This window comes from Mus musculus, chromosome 4, assembly GCF_000001635.26.
Source record: "Mus musculus strain C57BL/6J chromosome 4, GRCm38.p6 C57BL/6J".
Taxonomy (NCBI): domain Eukaryota; kingdom Metazoa; phylum Chordata; class Mammalia; order Rodentia; family Muridae; genus Mus; species Mus musculus.
The window spans coordinates 139,831,884-139,853,445 of NC_000070.6; the positions used below are offsets into that span (position 1 = coordinate 139,831,884).

Here is a 21,562-nt window from a genome sequence, read left to right on the forward strand (position 1 = left end):
CCTTCTCGCCTTCTCTCCCCATCCTCCCGCACCCACAAGTGGGGCCCACACAATGACAAGAGGGGCGGCTAAAAAATAAAATTGGCACGCCGTTTCTAACTGCTCCTGAGACACCATGGGCTGTCTGAGCCGAGGAAACTAGAAGACCCTTCGGTGACTGGCTGAAAGCCTTCCATAGGTTTAAATAGAAAAGGGAGGGGGCGCGCAAAGGGGCCCTTTCTCCTCTCCCGGCCGATCGCCGCCGGCCGGTCCCCTCTGCATCCCCGAGTGGCTAGAGACTCAAAACAGTCCCCTGGATTGCTGTACCCTCTTTTGGTCTTGAGTTTCTTTCCCGGGACATTTGCAGACTTTAGAAAGACGTAGGGAAAAGTTATGTTTTTAATTTTTTTGTTTTTGTTTTTGCGGGAAATAAGGCACTATGCATTGTTTTTAATTAGTTTGTGTCGGGGCCGGGAAAAAAAAAAGCCAGTTAGTAAGTTGCTTGGGAGGAAGCGGACGGTCTGGTGGAGTGGAAATAGAGTGTCGCTTGTTGGTATTTCGAAATAAAAGGGGTTGGAGGGACCCCATCCCGACTTTGAGGGACCAATTCAAAACTAGGGAAGAAAGCCGGCGGCGCTGCGCAGAGACCCGGGAACTCTGTTGTGTCAGAGAAGAGTGGGAAACCCTGGAATTTACCGGAGCGCAAAACGGACCAGATGCGAATTCCCCGGGGAGTCGCATCCTGCGGCGAAAGGCCGGCAGCCGGTGACCCACGGAGCGCGGGCCGAGGGTCAGCGGAGTCCACGCAGAAACTGACAAGTGTCCGCTCTAGAAACTTCCCGTGTCCCACGCGGAGACTGGGACCCAGCAGAGCCCAGGAAGCCCCGCTGCTCGCTCCCCTGGAGGGTGCCATCTCCGAGGTCCTCCGGGGGACCCTGTAAAGGCCTCCTGCGCGCTCTCTTACCTTCCAGGGGGAAGCCGGTGCGCGGGTAGTTCTGCCCCGGGCCGGGTCTCATCATCCTGGGGACCGCGCCGGGCAGCGCCGCCATTCCTGCGCACGCTGGAGACGAATCCAGAGTCGGCTGGATAAACCTCTTGGCGTCTCTTCCTTTCACCCCTGCTGCGATCCTCCTCTCCTCTTCTTCCCTCCCCCCCCCACTAGCCTCTTCCCCCTCCCTTCTGCACCCCCCCCCACCCGGTTGCAGACGCGCCCCTTCCAGAAGCTGGGCGCGGGGGGGGGTGAGGTGGGGGCGGGAGGAGTGGAAGGTGGCGACAAGGAAGTTCAAACAAACAAACACTCCAACCCCAAGTCCGCCTCCACCCGCCGGGCTCGGCCAGAAGTTAAGCCGAATGACACCGGCTGCCGTGGGCCGAGCAGGCCGGGCTCCCTGTCCCCAGCTGCGCCTTGCGGGCCACCCGCTCCCGCGCTCCCGGCCGAAGTTCCTGAGCCCAGAGGTTGCGGAGTGGCTTTCTTTGGGTCTTTATTTATATATTTATTCTCTGGCTCGGACTCCCTCCTCCCCTCGATCCCTCCTCTCAGCGCCTCTTTCTGCTGGCCCTCACACCCTGTCCCCCGGAGGACTGGAACGGGGACGCGCTCCTGCTCGGGTTTCGGACTGGAGGGGAGGTGACCCGAGCGACAGGGTTGGGGAACACAAGAGGAAAAGCGAGGGGGCGCGAGCGATCAGCTGGGTAAGTTGTGCAAAAGTGCTCAACGGCAGGGAAGGGGAGGGAGCAGGCTGCAGCCAGAGAGATCTGATAGGTTCGGACTTTTCTTTTATTCATGAGCAGGAAAGGGGGCCAGTTCGGGAGGGAGAGGGGACCGATAACGAAAAGAAGTCTCCAACGAGTATTTTTTCCCCTTCCTTTTTAATCTCCAACTCGACCTCGTTCTTTTTTTTTCTTTTTCTTTCTTTCTTTTTTTCCTCAGGGGGTCGCGGGGGAGGGAGATAATTTGAAACTCTGAGTCCAGGGATGGCGTGGGCTGGGGGTGCTCTGAGGGAGGGAGAGGGTAACTTCTTTTAAGTGTTGTCCAGAGATGTGCTGGCAGGTCTGTGCTCCGGACGGCTTTCAGCTGTCTGCCCGCTGTGTAGGAAAGCCGGCCTTGGGCTGGGATCTTCTCTGTCCGCTCCGGCTATCTCTGGCCTCCTGGACTAGGGTCCACCGCACGTGTCCCTTCTCTTTTTAGTTCACTAGCTCTGAACATTCCTTGACAACTACTCCCTCCCTGGGCGGAACAGAGTAGGGTGACATCCCCGGAAGAATTTTGACTTCGCTGATACCTGTCAGGGCTTTACTGCTTGCGCCTGGCCTGGCCTGGCCTCCTGCAGCTCGGAGAAACGCAGCAAAATATACATCCCCAGAGATGCTGGCAAATCCGAGTCTGCCAAACCCTGGGGAATAACCTCTCCAGCTCCTCCTCCAGCTCCTAGGCCACCACCTTGGAGCCCTTTCTAGTGGACTCAGAATGTCCTGGAGGCGACATCAGCAAGGCTAGGGATCTGGGAGTCAGATGGGAGATGAGTGGGAGACAGACAGATAAAGCTGGGTACCACCAACTCTACTCCTCCACTGGAGGGCTGGGGAGGTGGTGGCCCAATTAGTTGCGCTCTCTCTCTCTCTCTCTCTCTCTCTCTCTCTCTCTCTCTCTCTCTCTCTCTCAGAGATCCCACAATTCTGTTCTCTGATGCCACAGTAACCAGTGGTCTCTGCCTTAGGACATAGATTCCTAGGGTTGAAAAGCCCTCCCAGCAGGGTAGGATGCCACCCATTACAGATCTTTTGTGCCCCCCCCATACATCTCCAACACTCCAGTAAAGGGCCTCTCTGGCCCAGCCCTGGAGGTGAAATACAATAAAATAAATCCAGTCCTCCAGCTCATGCCCTGCCCAGCCTTCTTGGAGGGGGTCAGTCTGGTCTTGGCCTGGGGGTGCTCTCTGCTGGCTGGCCTCAGTGTGTCCTCTCCCTTCCCCTCCTCCTCACCTGTGACCTTTGCCCCTCTCAGCATGCTACTGACCCTTTCTCCTAGCTGAGGGGTTCATCAGACTTCTTTGTGGGGCAGGGGTGGGGGTGGGCTTCCGGGGATGGGAGACCTGTGGAAAAGCTTGTTAAATATATGCTTGCAGGATTGAATGGGGAGAGGAGAGAGGCCAAGTGGTTTTAGACTCTGCGGCCTGAGTCACACCTACCAGCCAGGTGGGGAGACAGAGTTTTTGCCCTGTAGGTTGTTGGGGGGGGGCGAGAAATGCTAAGTTCCTGGGGACCCTTGTCTGCTTTGACTCCTGAGGTAGATATCCAGGGTTTTGTTTTGTTTTTTAAATACAAGCATGTATATATCCATGTCTTTCTGTAAACATAGGGTACACATATTTAATGTGTTCTCCTTCAGTCTTCCATCTGTCTGTCGTCTGTCCATCCCTCTACCCCCACCAACACCCTCCTGGTATGGCAGACTTTTAGCGACTCTCCTTTGTGTGGTGGTTTGGTAGCTCTTCACTGGCAAATTTGGGTTTTTATGTGCAGGTGAGGTCTGTGTAGGCCTGTCTTGGGTCAATCTTGGGTAAATTAATTGTGGGCTCCTCAATGGGGAGGGTGTAATGCTGTCTTAGCATGGCTGAAAGCAAAGTTTGAGAAGGGGAGCCATGCATATTTTGACTGGCTCCCCTTCTGGAAGTGCCTGGCACCTGGGCTGTCAGGCCTAGTTTCTTCATACCAACCCTGTAACTGGAGCGAAGTTGGAGGTGGGGCAGACACCCAGCTGGTAACCTTGGTACAGAAAGGGTGTTGCTGGGGGGCCCTTAGCATCCTTGGTGACCACAGCATCCTTGAGATGATCTTCCGTTCTGTCCACCAGGAAGGAAGACACAGAGGCTCACTACCCAGGCCCTGCACAGGACACATAGCTGCTGGGGATCCCTGGAGCCTAGGCAGGGCAGACAGCAGAGGGGAGGAAGTGGGCTTGTCTGTCAGAATGAGCGTGGCCATTCTCGCCTGTTGGAGAGCAATTTCACAAATGATTTTTGCAACAATTAAGAAGTGTGGAGGGGTGAAATGGCGATTTCACATCCAGCAGGGGAAAGGGGGGTTCACCTGGGGATGGGTGGTTGCAGCTGGGGTAGGGGAGAAACTCTCCTGCTTGGCCGGTCCCCCTGGCTAGCCCCCATGTCCCAGGGTACCCCCTCCCAAGTCATCAATCAACTCCCAAGGCCTCCAGTGCCTCAGAGGTTCTCAGGGCTCCAGTTCCAGCTGTGAGCTCCAGCCAGTGCTTGCCCTGCCGGCTCGCGCTCTCTCTCTCTCTCTCTCTCTCTCTCTCTCTCTCTCTCTCTCTCTCTCTCTCTTTCCCTACCTCCCCCACCCCATCTACCCTCACTCTCTGTCTCCCTCTCTTCCCCTTCCCTCCGCCTCAGTTCTCTGAACACTTTTTCTGTCCCTGCCTCCCCTCGTACCGCCATCTGTCTCCTCTCTCCTCCGGGTTGCTTTGTGCTTAGGGTCCCTCTCTCTTCCTCCTTGCTTTTCTGACTCCTCCCCAGCGGGTTTCCTCTGCCCGACTCTGTGGTCTGGTCCTCCCGCCTCCCCATCTCCATGGTTTCCAGAAGTATGACCGGCCTCCACTGCTCTGTGGGCTGGAACTCAGACCAGAATCCTTTGGTCCAGATGGGGCTGGACCTTGAGGAAGAGACTCTTCTTCCCCCTTCCTCCCCTCCCCCTTTCCTCTTCCCTCATTCTCTTGTTCTTTTTTCTTACTCCTCTTTCTCCTTCTTCCTACCTTCCTTCTTCCCTCCTCCCCAATTCCTGCCTCCTTTTCCCTCCCCCATTTCCCCTCCCCCTTTTCTTTCCCTTCTCCTTGTCTCTCCTTCCACTCCCCTCCATCATCTTTTCTCTTCCCTCCTTCTCTTTGGTCTCAAGGTATAGGGCATCCCCCTTGCTCCCACTCCCTCCGCCACTTGTGTTCCAGTGCTGTCCCTCTTGGGCAGCCGTCTCCTTAGTCTACCTCTCCCAGCCTCGTCTGGAATCTCTGCACACAAACTCTCCCTCTTTTAAAGAGCTGCAACAACAGCACCGGTCTTCCTTTCATGTTCCTAGCAGAGCCCTCCACAGTGCATTAAGCAGGGAAGAAAGAAATGGGGAGGGGGGCAGTCTGGACTGTTTGAAGGGATGGGGTACAACTGGGGGACGGTGGCCCTGGCTGCTCAGATCTGAACAGGACAGATAGAAAGCATGAGAGTTCAGCCAGCTGAGGCCTGGACCCCCAGCCAGTGTCCACTGCTGGTACCCCAGTGCTCATGCGCTCGCTCTCTCTTACTCTCTTACTCTCTCTCTCTCTCTCTGCCTCTCTCTGTCTCTCTCTGTCTCTCTCTGTCTCTCTCTGTCTCTCTCTGTCTCTCTCTCTCTCTGTCTCTCTCTCTCTCTCTCTCTCTCTCTCTCTCAGAAGTAGATACTGTTTACTTCAGCTCAGATACAGTGAGCATTTTCAGAAAGTGATACCCACTGCAGCATCTTTCTTTACAGGGTGCTAAAGACACCCTGAAGAAAAAAAAAACGGGGCTTTGATTTGGGGCCTTTGATATTTCCTGAGCCTCTGCTGGGCCAGAGCCACCACCTGGAATGCCTGTGTTGGGAGGAGACCAGAGCGTGGGTGTGGGAAGGGGACAGGCAGAGAGTAGCCTGGAACAAAGCCCCCAAAGTTCCTGAGGCCCCCAGGTGAGAGTCTGGTGCAGAACTGGAAAGGATCTTTTAGGGACTAGGTCCTTTGCAGGGGGGGGGGGCGATACAGTGAAGTGCCTGCCCAAGGAGGACCAGGAAGCCCAATTGTTCTTGTAACTTACATTTTAATGCCCCCTCCAATAAAATTAATTTGCATAGAGATTGCTGTTCTCTAGCTGAGAACCACACACTGAGAGCCAGATGCCTTGAGGTAGGGTCTGAGGGCTCCTCGGCTGGCTTTCTAGCCACCTCTTTTTCCCCTTTTCTCATTTCCCTCTCTCCCCCTTTCCCTCCCTCTCCCCCTTCTCTTCCACCCTGCCACCTCACTTCCTCTCCACAGGTCCCGCTCCTGCTCCCAGAGCTTTTCCCTCCCTCCTCTGTCTCCTCTCCTCTGCTCTCCACTGCCTCTCCTCCCTTCTCTGTTTCTTCCTCTTCTGCCTTTCCCTCAGGCCGGTTCTCAGAGTCTGCACCTCCTAAGATTCTAGAAATGAAAGGCAGGGCAGATGAAGCCGGGGGAGGGAGCCAGGAGGTGCCAGGATGGCACCAGTTATCCTTGACATTGAAGATGGCTGGCCCTGGCTTCCTCCTCCTTGTCCAGATGAACCCCTCCTGCCCTCTGCTTTCCCCTTGGTCTTTAGGGATACAGCCAAGGCTGTCACTAGGATCTGGGAATATCCTTTCTTTGGTCATGTCTCCTCTCTTTCCCTTTGACTCCTGGAGAGGGAAAGAGCCAGGAGTGGGAGCCCCCCCCCCCAGCTGAGTGGGGTTGGTGACTTTGTATGCACAATCACTGTGTGTGGTTGGGAGCCTGTGTGTGCACACATGTACAAAGAGCCTGTGAGCACAGTCTGCATTGGTGCACAAGTGACTTCTCTGGGCTCCCAGTAGCCAGGACAAAAGAGCAAGTGTCAGATGGCACCAGGCTGCTGGCTCTGACCCCTTTAGGTCCCTCCCCCAAGTTCAATTTGCACCAAGTCTGGGTGTTAATGGTTTGTAGACCTTGCCCTTGGACAATTACCTTATCAGGGCCGAGCATCTATGGCGCTCTCAAAGTGTTTTCATTAAACAAACCAAAGGGGGCAGTGAGCCCGGTGTAGTCTGACCTGCAGCCTGGGGCTGTGAGCTGTGAGCCAGGGAAGGCCTCAAGCCCAGGGAAACTTTCCCTCAGCCCCCCAGGCTTTTTAGGGGGCACCAGGAAGACCAAGAATGGGGAATGAAAAGATCAAACGCTTCCTGTTCTCCACCACAGATTGGCCAGTTGCCAAGGGGGAGCCTATGGAATTGGGCTCCTTTGGCCTCTGGAGTTCCTGCTTCCCTCCTGTTTCAGAATTGGTTCATTGGAGAGGGAGGCAGTCTCTCCACTCCTGTCAGCTGGAGCAAAGGCCTTGGAAGCTCTATCAGACGGAAGGCATTGTTCTGTGGATTGCCATCTTCCAACTGCGATCATAGATGCTTAGTGCATCCTCACTGAGTGAACGAATGGTGCTCTCACAGGCAGGCTATCTGGGTTCAAGAAAGAGCCGAGGGGTCAGTGATTTGCTCTGAGCCTTCCCACATTCTCTGCAGCCAGGATCCAAGGTGGAGCAGCAGGAAGGTACGAGGCCTTCTGTGCATGGTGAAGCGGGGACACAGCTTACCAGTCAGTTCTGAGTTTGGTGGTTGGGTTGGAGCCTGGTGCCCTGCCTATAGCTGGCACTCAATACATGCTGCCTCCTTCTTGCTGCCTCCCCTTGCCTGCCTCCCCCCCTCCCCTGCCTGGCAGTTGGGTATTGGGCCCATCTTCTACCACCATGCTTGAGCTATGTGACCTATAGAACAAAGGATGCTCAATCGAGAGCCAAGCAGAAAGATTCGGAGTTGTCCTAGACCTCTGGATATACCTGTTCCTGCCCTGGGCATTCTCCAGTGAGGAGTAGGCTAAGTTCTGACTCAAGGTTATGGTAGGAAAGGATTCTTAACTTAGATTTCTTTGATTCCAAAAAGAATCGGTTTCCCCTTCACTGATACCCAATATCAGGCCTGGAGTGGACACTCCAATGAGTGAAGGAAGGAAGGAAGGAAGGCAGGAAAGATGGCAGGCAGGCAGGAAGTTAGCTGATGCATCCTGATGGCAAAGGATTGTATGCTCTGGAGGCATGGAGGGAGTAGGGGACTTGAAGACCTGGGAAGGCTGGGGATGGATGACCTTGCCCAAAGCCTTTGTAGTTTCTGGAGGCTCCGACCTGACTTGCAGGTGCCCAGCAGAGGAAGGAGGCAGCCAGCCTGGGCCTCTGGGGCCGCCTGGTGCCCAGCCTTCATTGGAATGTGTGGGTGGAAGGGATGCATGCCTTATTTGTCTAGGTGAATTAGAAGCACAATCCCCGTCTCCCAGAGGGAGCCGTTGGTTCATATTTATACATTTGGTCTTACAGGTGTAAAATAGGGTTCCTTTATGCTTATATCGTAATTTTTCATTTGAATTTCAAGCCTTTATTCCCTTCCTTGGATTCAAGCCTTCCTCCCGAACTCGATTCTCTCCATACCCATTAATTCCTTCATCACAGAAATGAATTCTATCTAATTTTCTATAGCGGCAGTTAGAGCAGATCAAAAAGTGCCCGGGCAGAGGCTCCTTCCACCACGGTGGCTGTCGGCTCCCTGCACCCCGCCCCCACCGTGGCTGTGGTTCGGAAACCAGGACCAAAAGCCTGAAATAGACTTCTCTCTCCATCAAGACCCTGCTGGCTGGCGGGAAGGGGTGGAGTGGGGGGTGGGGCAGGAGAGACCACAGCCATGTATGTAGGAGAAAGTGGTCCTACACCATTTGGTTCCCACGCAGAGGCAGGCAGTGGGCAATGGTAGCCTCACCCTGGAGATGAAGAGACAAAGGCCCAGAGTTGCAAAGTGGATTCCATGAGGTCACAGAGCTTGGATGCTGGAGGCACCTGGGCTTGATTATTTTTATCTTTAATGGCTTGCAGGGCTACAGTTGGCTCAGCAGTTAAGAGTATGTGTTCTCTTGCAAAGGGCTTGAGTCTGGTTCCCAGCACCCATCTCAGGAGGCTCAGACCTGGCTATAACTATTGCTCCAGGGATATGACGCCCTCTTCTGGCTTCTGTGGGTATTGCACCCATGTTATAGAGACTGAGACAAGCATTCATATACACGAAAGAAAAAAATGGTGTGTGTGTGTCTGTGTGTGTGCGCGCCTGTGTGTGTGTCTGTGTCTCTGTGTGAGTATGTGTGTATGTGTGTGTCTGTGTCTATGTGTCTGTGTGCCTGTGTGTGTGTTGCCCTCAGAGGCTAGAAGAGGAAATTCCATTCTTGGAGCCCATGCAACAGATGCCTGTAAACTGGGTTTTTGGGCTCTGGGAACCGAACTTAGGTCTTTTGAAAGAGCAGCCGGTGCTTTTCACAGCATGCCCCCGGATCCCCTCTCCAGCTCCCTTCCTGCTCTCTCCTAACAGCTCTCCCATCCATCCTGTGCTGCTGGACTCTCACCCCAGGTGCACAGAGGCTGCTGATGTCACAGAGTGGTTTTCTGGTATCATCAAACAAACTCAGCACAGAGAATGGCTCTGAGTGAGTGGAGCAGGTGTCACAGCTTACTAGCTAAGTGCAATCTTGGTTTCATGTCCCTAAGGAAAGTCATGCTGTGCTCATCTCTGAAGGAAAAACACAGCACCTCAGAGTATGGGAGCCTCAGACCAGGCAGAGCTCGGCAGCTCTGTGTCAGCCGGGCTCCACGCCCACTCGCACACTCGGCTGAGTTCACTGTCTTCCAGTGCTATGTGGTAACCCACGCTCCCACCAGCAGCCAAACCAGTCCCTGGCATCAACTGTTATCACCAGGGGGCTGGAGTCATCCCTATTTGGGGGTCACTGGGGCGTGATGACCTGTGACCTGTGACCCCAGCCAGCAGGGGTAGGAGCCTATTGGGTTGGGGTCATTTTGGAATTCTGGAAGAACCTGATGAGCCACTTCCAACCAGGGCTTTTCATTAGGTAGCAAATCAAAGAAAGTGCCTCAGGCTGTAAGCTGGAGAGGGCCAGGGCTGGTGGGGTGGGCAGGGCTGATGACAAGGGGGCCCTCTGCCTGGTGACCAAGTGAACCTCAGAGGGACAGAGTAAGTCATGAAGGAGAAAGCCCAGCAGAAATAAGGCAGAGAAAGTGGGAGTCCAGGGAGCTCTCTCAGGAGGAGGAGTGCTTGTCCGGCAACCATGAGGTCCTGAGTTTGAATCCCTAGCACCCACGGAAAAAATTGTCAGTGTGTGTTTGTAACCTCAGAATTGGAGGATGGAGACAAACGGATCCCTGGGTCAAGGCAATATGGCAGGAAACACTGAAGGAAGTCACTGGTACCCTCTTCTGACCTGTTCATAGATATATATGGGTGCATGCTTACATGCATGTCACACACACACACACACACACACACACACACACACACACACACACACACACACAGATAAAATAAAATACCATAAAAAAGAAGCAACAAGCCAGAGAAGATACCATTAGGGTCTCTGCTTTAGAGGGCTGCTGTCTTTGCTATATAAAGAGCTTTTGCAAATCAATAACAATGATAAATAAGTTCTGGGCCAAGGATACAGACTGGCAGTTTATGAAAGACCTACCTAGGGACATCAAGTGTGTGAAAAATTGTCAGTCTCACCAAATATCCAAGAAAAAAGAAATGAGAGCAACAAGATGCCATGCTCGCCCATCAAAGTGGCAGCCATGAGGAGATGATGCTATTGGGGCTGAATCCGTGGAAACTTTTAGTAAATTGATACCAGCTTGCTGAGGCACAGTTTGGAAAGTCTGAAAAGCTGTAGCGGTGTTTAGCGCCATCCTTGGCATATCGTTCGTGTGTCTGGGGTTTGTCACGCATGTGTGCTGAGACATAAGAACATCCCAACATTCCCACAATGGGGACGCAGGATGGGACCAAAACTCGTAATGATAGGATTCCTACAGAGACAGCAGGAAACAACCATCTCCTGGAATGTTCTGGAAGCATTGCGCAGACCCACAGGAAGATGTGCAACTGTGTGTATTTCTTTTGCTCCGTCCTGGCGACCGTCTATATGTGGATTAGCTCACGTTGTTCTCATAGCTCCTAAGCACTAACAGCACCTCAGTTGTGCTGGAGAAGTGGGTCCCTGGTGCACACACCTCCGTCCCATCCCCTTCTCCTCCTCTTCCTCCTCTTCTTCACCCTAAGCCCAGCACTGCAGACTAGTAAAACAAAGCAAACACCAAATCCAACCCAGGCATGTGAAAACCATTCTGATGAAGAGCCTGCCTTCGTTCCCAGCATGCAACTGTCTCCACCCAACATAAAGTGGGGAAATAAATGGAAGTATGAGAGAGATATCCCCACCTCACCTGAGACCTTACCTCCTCCCTCTGTTCCTTTCCTCTCAGGAGTCTGTCCCTCTCTCCAACAAAGACAGCAAATCAGAGCCTCCGCGGATGCATCATTGCTGCGGAATGGCCACTGGGGCTGGAACTCTGGGACCATTAGGGGCTGTATGACCCTGAGCATGCGCATGTCTATGTGTTTAGGAGCCCATGCAGGGGGCAGTGCGCATGTGCGTGTGTGTGGCCAGAGGTTGATGTCTGGTGTCCTCAACCACTCTTCATCATATTTTTTGGGTCTCCCCTTATGAACTTGGGGCTCATTAATTAGGCTAGATTACGGCCTGCTGATGAACCCCAAAGGCTCTTCCTGTCTCCACTTCCATACTGCTGGAGTTTCAGGTGTGCGCTGATATGCCTGACTTTGAACATGGGTGCTAGGTATCAGAACTCAGGGTCCCCCCACTTTCATGGAAGGTGCCGAACTCCCTCCCCAGTGCCTGCTTGACTTTGCTTCCCAGAGCGATGCACTCTTCCGTTCCAGGCAAAGACAGCTGCGGATTTACTGCTCTGGCTGAACCATCCACGTAGCGTTTAGGACCAGTGCTGATGAACTTCGAGGAGTGGGCCACGGACAAGCAACCTTTCAACATCTTCTGGGAGCCTGTGTCTCAGACTCCACCCTACCCCCAACAGACTCCACCCCTACCCCATCAACCCCCACCCACCAGACCCCACCCCCTCCAGACCCCACCCCTTACTCCACCAGACTCCACCCCCTACCCCAGACCCCACCCCTTACTCCGTCAGACCCCACCCCCTCCAGACCCCACCCCCAATGCCACCAGACCCCACCTCCTCCAGACCCCACCCTTACCTCCAACAGGGAGTTGAGTCAGAGCTCTGAAGACTGGGAAGAGGCACGTCTCAGGCAGCAATCTCTGCTTCTACAGTTTTCTGAAAGATTCCGAAACACGTGACTATTGAGACTCCCTGATGCTGAGAGCCCAGTACACACAGGACTCGGGGTGTCCGAGGAGGACATGGACTCTTTCCGTCTTCTCGTGTACTCCCAGAGTGGCTGGCTCTGCTAAACTCATTTCTGAGACTGGGAATCCAGGCTCTGGTAAATGAGTTAGTGTCTCTGCCAGCCCTCCTTCTCAGCACACAGAGACAGCTGATTAATAGGACCAATTCCCCAAAGGTCTCCCAACATACATTAAGCCAAGAAAGTCTTTGAGAAGTCCCTGTGGTGCCGGTGTCTGCAGAAATTCCCCGCGTGGCTCTCCTCTGGGAGGGAGGGAAGGAAGCATCGTTTGTTTCTTTGTCACTTGCACAGTGTCCTCAATCCTTTTCACATTTTTGTTATTATTTATTTTTATTTTATGTGTATGAGTGTTTTGCTTAAGTGTACGCTAGTGCCTGATGACCTTGGAGGCCAGAAATGGGGTCTGTAACTACAGTTGTGAGCCACCATGTGGGTGCTGGTAATGAACCCAGGTCCTCTGCAAGAGCAGCCAGTGTCCTTAACTACTGGGCCATCTCTCCAGCCATGCTGCTGCTGCTGCGTCTTTTTCTCCTCCTCCTCTTCTTCCTTCTCCTTCTTCTTCCTCCTCCTCCTCTCCTTCATAAATTGTGTTTGTGTGTGTTCAAGTGTGAGTGAGTGTGTGTGTGTGTGTGTGTACATAACTCCTGTGCAGAGGTCAGAGGAGAGTCTCTGCAGAGCCCCAGGCTGGCAGGCCTTGGAGCACCTGGGGATTCTCTGTCTCACCACAGGCAGGCTGGGATTGTGGCCTCTCCTGGCTTTGAGAGAATTCGAAGATCTGAGCTCAGGTCCTCATGCAAGTTTATGTTATTCACTGAGGGATCTCCCAAGTCCATGTCCTCACCTAGTGCTCCTCTCTCTACAACTGGCTCCAGGGTCACAGGCCTGGGTACCTACTCTACTCAACATGAACTACTAAAATAACCTTGTGCTTCTCCCTCCCTCCCTCTGTCTCTCCCTCTCTCCCTCTTTCCCTCTCTCCCTCCCTCCCTCCCTCCCTCCCTCCCTCCTCCATCCATCTATCCTCCCTTCTCCTGGTCCCTAAATCCCTTTCCTCTTCTGACAACACAGTCTGACTGTGTAGTTTGGAACTCACCCTGGAGACCAAGCTGGTCTCAAGCTCACAGAAATCCCCCTGCCTCTGCTTCCTGAGTGGATTGCATTCTCCCCTGGCCTCCTTATTCCTTGATTTAACAACAGAGGCGGGGGGGGGGGGACAGGGGGGGATGGGGCGGGGGGGGCACTGATCCCGAATCCATGATTTGAAATCTAGACCTCTGCATGGGCTTTGCATTTCCTGAGCTGGGTACCACTGAGCATGCGAGCCTGTGAAGCTGAGCTTGGTGCTCTATGCTGCTGTGCTAGCTTGGTCTAGGGATGGAGGCGAAGTCTGCTTAGTTGAGCATGTGTGAGACTAAGTGTGAGGAGGTGTGCACGTGCCAGTCAGTGTGTTTGATGGTAGTTTGTGTGTCTGATTGGTAGTGTGTGTTTGTATTCTGCTGTGTTCTCCTGTATGAGAGACTAGGGCATGTGTGTGTGTGTAAGCATGTTTGAGACTTTGTGTGACTGTGTGAGTGTGCTTGAGTGTGGTGTGTGCCCCCAAAGCCTTTTGGTCCTCTCTGGGCTACACTTCTTTATTTTCATTCATTCATTTTTATTTTACGTACATTGGTGATTTGACTGCATGTGTGTCTGTGGGAAGGGTGTGTCCCCCCCCCCCCCGAACAGGAGTTACAGACAGTTGTGAGATGCCATGTGGGTGCTAGGAATTGAACCCCAGGGTCCTCTGGACGAACAGCCAGTACTCTTAACTGCTGAGCTGTCTTCCTAGCCCCGAGGGGCTGTCCTTCTTGAGTCTTCTCTGCAGAGGGCAGCCACAGGGCTGGGAGGCCTAAGCCACCTGCAGCTGCTCCCTTCCTGTCAGGAGAATTCCCAACTGGATTCAGCCACAAGGCAATGAAAGAGTGTGAGCCTTTTGCAAGCTGAGAGCACTCTCTAAGGACGCTGTTCCTTCATAGTCCCCGGACTTTTCTAGGGGGGAAATGGTTTTGGATTAAAAAGGCTGGGAAAATGGCTCAGCCATTGAGACAGTGGGAAGTACTGGCTGCTCTCTCTGAACCTTGGGTTGTATTCTCAACATCTACATAGCTGTTTACAACCATCTCAAGTTCCAGGCCATCCAAGGTCCTCTTACAGCCTCCTCAGGCACTGGACACACAGAGTATACATACATACATGAAGGTGGGATACCCATACACATACAAAAGAATCTCCAAGATGAAAGCAGACTCAATCTTTACAGTCAAGAATGAAGGAATCCCTGGGGGCTGGGGATGCTGTTCAGTGTGCCTGCCCACGTATGTGTGTGTGCTTGTGTGTATGTGTGTGTTTAACCCCATAAACTGTGCCTTGTGGAGGACACCTGTAATCCCAGCATTCCAGAGGTGGAGACATGAGGATCAAGAAGTCTGAAGGCCTACTTGTTTCTACCACAAGTTCAAGGTCAGCTTAGGGTACAGCTTATAAAAGTAAATAAGTCAAGAAGCACAAAAATATTCTGGGTGGGTGGTTGGGGGGTTGGCTGGTATCTACCAGGTCCTAGATCCATCTTCAGTGATGAGAAAGCAAGAAAGCCAGGAGCCAGTGAAGACCCTATCCCCTTTCCGTTCTACCTCAGGAATATTGGAATGTCGTCTGTATCACAGACCCACCCAGAGCAGAGACGTGTGAGAAACCGGGCGTGGGGATGGAAGGATGAACTGAGGGTCCCCAGGCTGCCTGGGACGCCGGTCAAAGGGATATTTTGTCTACACAACACAGTGCAGCTGGTTCAAAGCTTGGATTTTTGTTTTCTTTTCCCTCACTTGGACAGCCCACTTCAACTTCATGAACGAGCAATTTGAGATTGACTGGGGAAAAATAATATTTTTAACTCCAGACCAGGGATCCAAATTGGCCTGTTAATAGGAGAGGGGTGGGGCTGATCTTTGAAGGAGCTGGCCCTCGGGCAATCGGAGCCAAAGTGAGTTTTGGTCTTACTCCAAGCCAGGGAGAAATGACAAAACAGGGAGGTCTTGGAGCCTCTCCTCCTGGGAGGGGTGAATAACAGGTGTACAGGGTCACTTTTTACCCTGGGGTGGGGTGGGGTGAGGTGGAGAGCCGGGCCACCCGGGGGGTGGGGGTGAGGGAGAGTCCCAGCTGGGAGAGGCAAAGAGCTGCTGTATCCACTTAGCAGAACACAGCAGCTTTGGATCATGTTGTTTGGGAAAATAAACTAAACCTGAAGGACAAGAAGAAACAGCTTCAGGTAGATTGGAGTAGAATCGCCCGAGCCAGCAGCCCGACTGCAGGGGTCCGATCTATTTTGTGTTGTTTTTCTTAGACAGACAGACATGCAAAGGTAAGGGGCATACTGATCATTGGTGCTCCCCTTCAGTGCTCCACCTCCCACAGGGTCTCATATGCTTAAGCTGGTCTGGGACTTGCTATGTATAGAGTGACTTTGTCTTCCTCCTGAGTGTCAGGATCACAGCCACGCGCCATCACACCCAATTGTGTATATATGTGTTATCTCTCTCTCTCTCTTTCTCTCTCTCTCTCTATATATATGATATATAGATATATCACATATATAACACATATGTTTATATACATAAATACATATACATTTATGTATATATATACATACATTTTATATGTGTGTATATTTTTATGTATATATAAACACATGTTTATATATACACAATATATGTACATATACATTTATGTGTAAATATACACATAAATACACACACATATATTATATATATGGCAAAACATAATACTATAACCCTTGTTAAAGCCGTGTCTAACTGCTTAGGAGGCTGAGGCAGGAGGATTCAGAGCTCAAGACCAGCTTGGACTACAAAGTGAAACCCTATCAAATGATGAGGAGAAGACTAACTTCTTTTCATAATATTTTTATTGATTATTTGGAAATTTCACATCACGAACCCCCACTTCCCAGTTTTCCCAGGCCCATACCCCACAAAAAAAAAGAAAGAAAAAAAGAAAAAGAAGCAATTTGTGTTGTCCACATACTCACTGGTGGTCAGCCTTTTAAAGAAAACTGGGTCCCTCCGTACCCAAAACCCGACCAGAAGCCAGAAGAACAACACTTCTGCATCCTTATCACGAGTTTTTGGAGTTCTCTTCGATGGCTTCCTGTCTAGGTTTTTGTCTGTCTAGGTTTTTCCTTTCTTAGGGGCCGGGGTGGGGGTTGGAGGATGACCAACTGTAACTGGTGCCGACGGATGGACGTCTACACTGCCTCCCCTTACCACATCCTTGGTTCATTTCCTGTCTCAGGAGATCCCTCTGTCTGGGTTTCCCACTGTGGAGTTGCAGTGTTTGTCCTGGGAGTCTGGCTTCTTCCCCTCAGCACATGGTCCAGGCTCACCCTGTTGATTCCTGTGCCTCTTTTCATGGGTGAATAATATTCCAAAGTGCAGATACCTGCAGGGGTCTTTGCCTGTGTGCGGAGTCAATGGAGCTTGCTTTTGGACGAGGTGGTCTAGTTTGGCTGGTTAGGCTGTGGCTGTGGATGCTGAGTTTTCTTCTCAGTTCAAGGAAATTATGTCAAGCTTTCAGTGGGCATTGTGAGGATGCACTGGCCCTGCCAGAGCTATGTAAAGCGCTGCCACTAAGGCTTGTGTCGTCCACCTGCATGACACTGATCACCCTGGTCTCTGCAGTTCCCTCGGACTCTCCAGAAGGTCTCAGCTTGTTACTCACTGAACCTCCTGGAAGTGCCTCAGTTTCCCCATCTGCTTGCTTCATGAGGCTTTTTTTTTTCCCGAGACAGCCGTAGTTGTCCTTGAACTCACTCTGTAGACCAAGCTGGCCTGGAAATTAGAGATCTGCCTTCTTCTGTCTCCTGCACGCTGGAATTAAAGGTGTGTGTGTGTGTGTGTGTGTGTGTGTGTGCACGCACACACACACACACACACACACACACACCCCAAGGCTATATGATCTTTAAGATGTGAAAGAATTCACAACAAGAACTGCATATCAGGCTGGGGGATGGCTCTCTTGGGGACATGGCTCAGTCAATAATGTGCTTGTCACACAAGGACCTGAGCTCTGTCCCCAGAACCCACCCAAAACGCTGGGTGTGGTGGTACACATCTCTAATCCCAGTGTTGGAGAGGAGGAGGCAGGGACTTTGGGGGAACTTCCTGGCCAGTCAGTCTAGCTGAATTAGCAAGTTCCAGGTTCACACACACACACATACCATGTGAACATACATATATGCATACACCATATGAACATACATACATGTGCTAGAAGAAAATTCTAAAGTCCTATTGAGAGAAGCAAAGGAGAGAATCATTGGACAGGATAGTTGGGAAAGAAAGAGTTAAAATAAGAAACTTAGATCTGGGGGCTGGAGAGATGGCTCAGCGTTAAGAGCACTGACTGCTCTTCCAGAGGTCCGGAGTTCAATTCCCAGCAACCACATGGCGGCTCACAACCAACTGTAATGAGATCTGATGCCCTCCCCTGGTGTGTCTGAAGACAGCTACAGTGTATTTACAGATAAATAAATTAATAAGTCTTTAAAAAGAAAAGAAAAGAAACTTAGATCTGGACAGCACTTAGCTCTTGCAGAGGACCCAGGTTCCATTGCCAGCTCACATTGCTACATGGCAGCTCACAACCATTTGAAACCCCAATTCCAGAGGACCTGATGCTGTCTTCTGGCACAAGGCATGCAGGCAAAACATTCATACATATAGAATTATAAAATAACCAACAGAAGAACATATATGTATGTTCTCCTCACACATACGTAGCAGATTTGCAGCTTCTTGTGGGTCCTAAACAACTGGAGCAGGGGTAGAGGCTATGCCAAAAGTGGTTGTCAGTAAGTGGGATATGTTCTTCTATGTGGACTGCCTCATCTGGCCTCAATGGGAGAGAATGTGCCTAGCCTTGCAGAGACTTGATGTGCCTGGGTGGGGGATATACCCAGGGCCTCTTACCTGCTCAGAGGAGAAGGGGAGGGAGGATGGGGGAAAGGACTGTGGGAGGGTGTGACTGGGGCAGTGAGCAGGAGATAAAGTGAATAAGTAAAAAAAAATCAAAATAATAATAAAATAAAGGGCCCAGCAGCATCCCTAGGATCTGCCCATTAAACAAAGAGGCACAGGTAGCCCCCCCCCCCCGCTCTCAGCTAAGATGCAGTCATGTGATGAGGTCACATTTTTCTCTATGCCTCTGGTGGAGACTGGCTACCAGGAAGTAAAGCAGGGAGACTCCAGGGCACTGTGTCCCATTTGGGAAGTCGTGAGCTTCTCTAGATGGCCTGCTTGCTTTTTCTGTATTATGCCATTTCCTTATTCTGGGCTAAGTATTTCGAGTGTGGCTTTGAAACATACCCTAGGGCCCCCAGAACATGTATTATTAGAATCCCAATGACCCCATTTCACAGATGGGAAGACCGAAGGTCAGAGAGGTTAAAGCCACTGGCTAAAGCTACACCAGTGACTTTAACTGCTAGAGCCTATATTTCTTAGTGGGCCAGTTTTCACTTCGCTGAGCAGAAGTTTCCAGTAAGCAGGAAATACATAGATGAATTTGCTGTCATAAGTGGAGAGGGCAGAGTTCTTTCTCTGCAGGTGCCTTCTGGATAACGTCTGGATATCCCACCTGTGACAGTAGTGATGGAGATGCAGGAAGTCATCTGTCTGAACAGTGATCCAGAGAGAGAAGAACAGGCCTGGTGGGCACTGGTGAGCTGTGGTGGAGCTGAGAGGATGCTGGGAAAATGGTGAGCTATGGTTTGGGTATGGTTTAAGGATATCTGTCAGATTACCTGGCTGGAAGCATGCTCTCTACCTCAGCTAGGTGATGGCCTCTTTCAGAGGCGGGGCCTAATGGGAGATGGGCTCTTTAAGGGGAGGGGCCTAGTGGGAGGTGGGCTCTTTGAGGGGCGGGGCCTAACGGGAGGCAGTTAGGTCAGGGGCTCTGCCCACTGCAGAGGTCCACTAGGGTTTCTCAGGACCCTGGTTAGTTCCCGCAAGAGAGGTGGCTGGGAAGCCATGAACCTGCCCTTGAGTCTTTCTGGCCTCCTCTCCTGCCAGGTGCCTTCTCCCAGTCCCTTGGCTCCCACCATGCTGCCTTGCTATGTTCCGATGCAGCCAGGCCCCACTCCAGACGCTGGCACCACGCTCTAAAGTCTCCAGACTGTGAATTAGAGAATCCTCTTTTCTTCATAACACACCACCAACTAGGCATCTTGTTACAGCCACAGAAATCAGACCGAGATACGGCGGGCGGGCGGGCGGGCGGGCGCTCCGGTGTCGCGCTGGGCTTGGCAGCCATATGCACTCCCTGCCCAGCTCCCAGAGTAAAAGCCTGCGATCTCCCCACAGCTCGTGGATGTCTGCCCTGGCACACAAAGTCGGCTGCGGCTGGGAACCGGCACGGAGCTTTAAGATTCGAGGCACACATTTGTATTTATTTTAGGTTGATGAGAAGTTGAATGATGAAGGTTTAATCCTAGACTCACAGAATCATCGTGGGTGCGGGTGCCTTGTGCCCAGGAGGGATTTGGAGTGGGTACCGCAGACGCGCGGGGTGGGGGGGAAAGTCACACTACCCTCCCACATCCAACCAGCTCTCCTCACCCCCACCTTTCTCGTCTGCAGTAAGGATGGAACAGAGCCTCCTCCCCGCATGCTGTGGGGGAGGACTCTGAGATGCTGTGTGTCACAGAGCCCGACCCTGTTGTTCTTATTTTTGAGTCAGGGTCTCTCGTAGCCCAGGTTATCCTTAAATCAACTTGTAGCCGAGGATGACCTTGAACTTGTAATCCTCCTGCCTCCCGAGTGTTGGGGTGACACTCTTGGTTTGGAAGGCACTGGGATTGAACCCAGGCCTTGCACATGCTCAGCAAGCACTCTGCCAACTTAAACCACGCTCCCAGCTCCATCCACTGCTCAATTCTTAAGTTCAGAGCGAGGAGGCCCAAGAGATGATAGGTGATAGGTGAGAAAAAGTGCGGCTCAAGGCCGGATGCGGAGAAGGCTCAGCACTTCGCGCTGTTCACAGGAGGAGGGGCGGACGGAAGAGCTGGAAGCCTTGAGCCGGGCTGTCTGCAGAAGCCCTCTTCCCCTGAACCAATCTGTAATGAATGGCTTGTGGCCATGTCTCCTTGGGACAGACCTGCTAAACCTGTATGGGAAGCTGCAGTGGGCCGGGCCCGCGACAGGCTGCAGCCTCTCTCGGCCCTTTTGTCCCCCAGCTCCTGTGGGAGGGGGTTGGTGGTGCATCCCACCGTGGCCCAGCCCTTCCCTGCGGCCAGCCACCCTTGGCTGTCTAGGCTGTCATTTGTGGCTACTGACGGTTGTTCCGGGTGTGGTGTCCTGCCAAAGGGGTGTCGGGGGAGTCTCTGAGACAAGGGGTGCAGCCAGCTCCAGGCTGAGCAGGAGGATGGATCCTGCAGCCAGGCAGCCTCCCCTCCCTGCCTGAGGCCCCTGAGGCGATGCCACGGAAGCCAGCCCGGAGTTCCGGGAGCCAGGCGTCTCTACCCTGGCTGCTGACTTTGGCAAAAAGGGAACCCTCCTCCTGCCTTAGGGAGACGGGACTTGGAGTGGGAGGAGGAGACGGAGGCAATCTAGTTACTAACGCACCGTGCAATACAGTAAATATTCTGCTGACGGTTCCGAACCTAGAAAACAATCCCCAGCCCTCCGGTAATAACAATAAAGACCATAATGCAGGAATGAGGACCTTCCGGACGCCTCTTTCTTCTTTGGTAAAATTTTATGCACATAGAAAATGAAGGCAGCTCCCTGTCCCCAATGGTTCTTCAGGACTCCCCACAACCTACCTTCCCTTCCACACCCGAGCACCAGTCTTGGGCTAGGGCACCTCCCTGTGTTTGCATGAGGTCACAACAGTCCCGGGGTTGTTACCCACCTGAGCTCTCTTCCATCCCATCCTCCAGCCTGTCTTCCAGCACCCCACATTCACACGTGGCTTCAAAAAAAAACCCGTCTGGAGTTTTCCATTAAATCTGGGAGTCGATAGGGAAGGAATGACCTGGCTACTTCAATTAAATTTTTTTCCCTTTCAAATCATGAGGTTCTATTTCCTTGGGAGGGGGTGGCGTCTTGCAGGGTGCTGTGGCATCGGAACGGAGGGCTAAGTTTGAATGTTCTCCCTCGATAGCAGATAGGGCCAGCATGGAAAATTACCCCTATCAGCCGGTGCGGAGGGGAAGGCGAGGCCTGGCCAGCATACCAAGAGCCCGCCAGCCCTTATCATAATCCCAGGAGACAGCCACCCCCCCAACCCCCATCAGTCACCTCTGCTGTTCCAGGCAAGTGTCACACCAGCTTCCCTGCTGAAGGAGCCAGATAGCACGGAGTAGGGCTGGCGCAGCGGGCATAATAAGAAGTGAAAATCGCTCCCAAGGAAAGTTTCTCAGGAATTAACTTTG

General features: G+C 52.4%; 1 protein-coding gene and 1 long non-coding RNA gene across 6 annotated transcripts in view; one reads left to right on the forward strand and one right to left on the reverse strand.

Annotated features, from left to right (window-relative positions):
• The window catches only part of Pax7 (paired box 7), a 96,472-nt gene extending 94,825 nt beyond the window's left edge, over window positions 1–1,647 (reverse strand). The window contains exon 1 of one of the 4 annotated variants that reach the window (XM_006538630.2): window positions 944–1,647. In XM_006538630.2, the coding sequence (XP_006538693.1) occupies window positions 944–1,028 (85 nt within the window). In that variant the 5' untranslated portion in view covers window positions 1,029–1,647. The remainder of the gene's footprint in view (window positions 1–943) is intronic. The other 3 variants (XM_006538629.2, XM_006538631.2, NM_011039.2) reach the window with 3 other exon arrangements.
• Window positions 1,295–21,037, forward strand: Gm46873. Of its 2 annotated transcripts, none has more exons than XR_001784471.2 (3): window positions 1,295–1,671; window positions 18,735–18,886; window positions 19,200–19,487. It is a non-coding gene; the product is annotated as a predicted gene, 46873 (long non-coding RNA). The 2 variants fall into 2 exon arrangements; XR_001784470.2 differs by lacking the exon at window positions 19,200–19,487 and adding an exon at window positions 19,491–21,037 and having other exon boundaries at window positions 1,585–1,671.
• The last annotated feature ends 525 nt before the right edge of the window (window positions 21,038–21,562 follow it).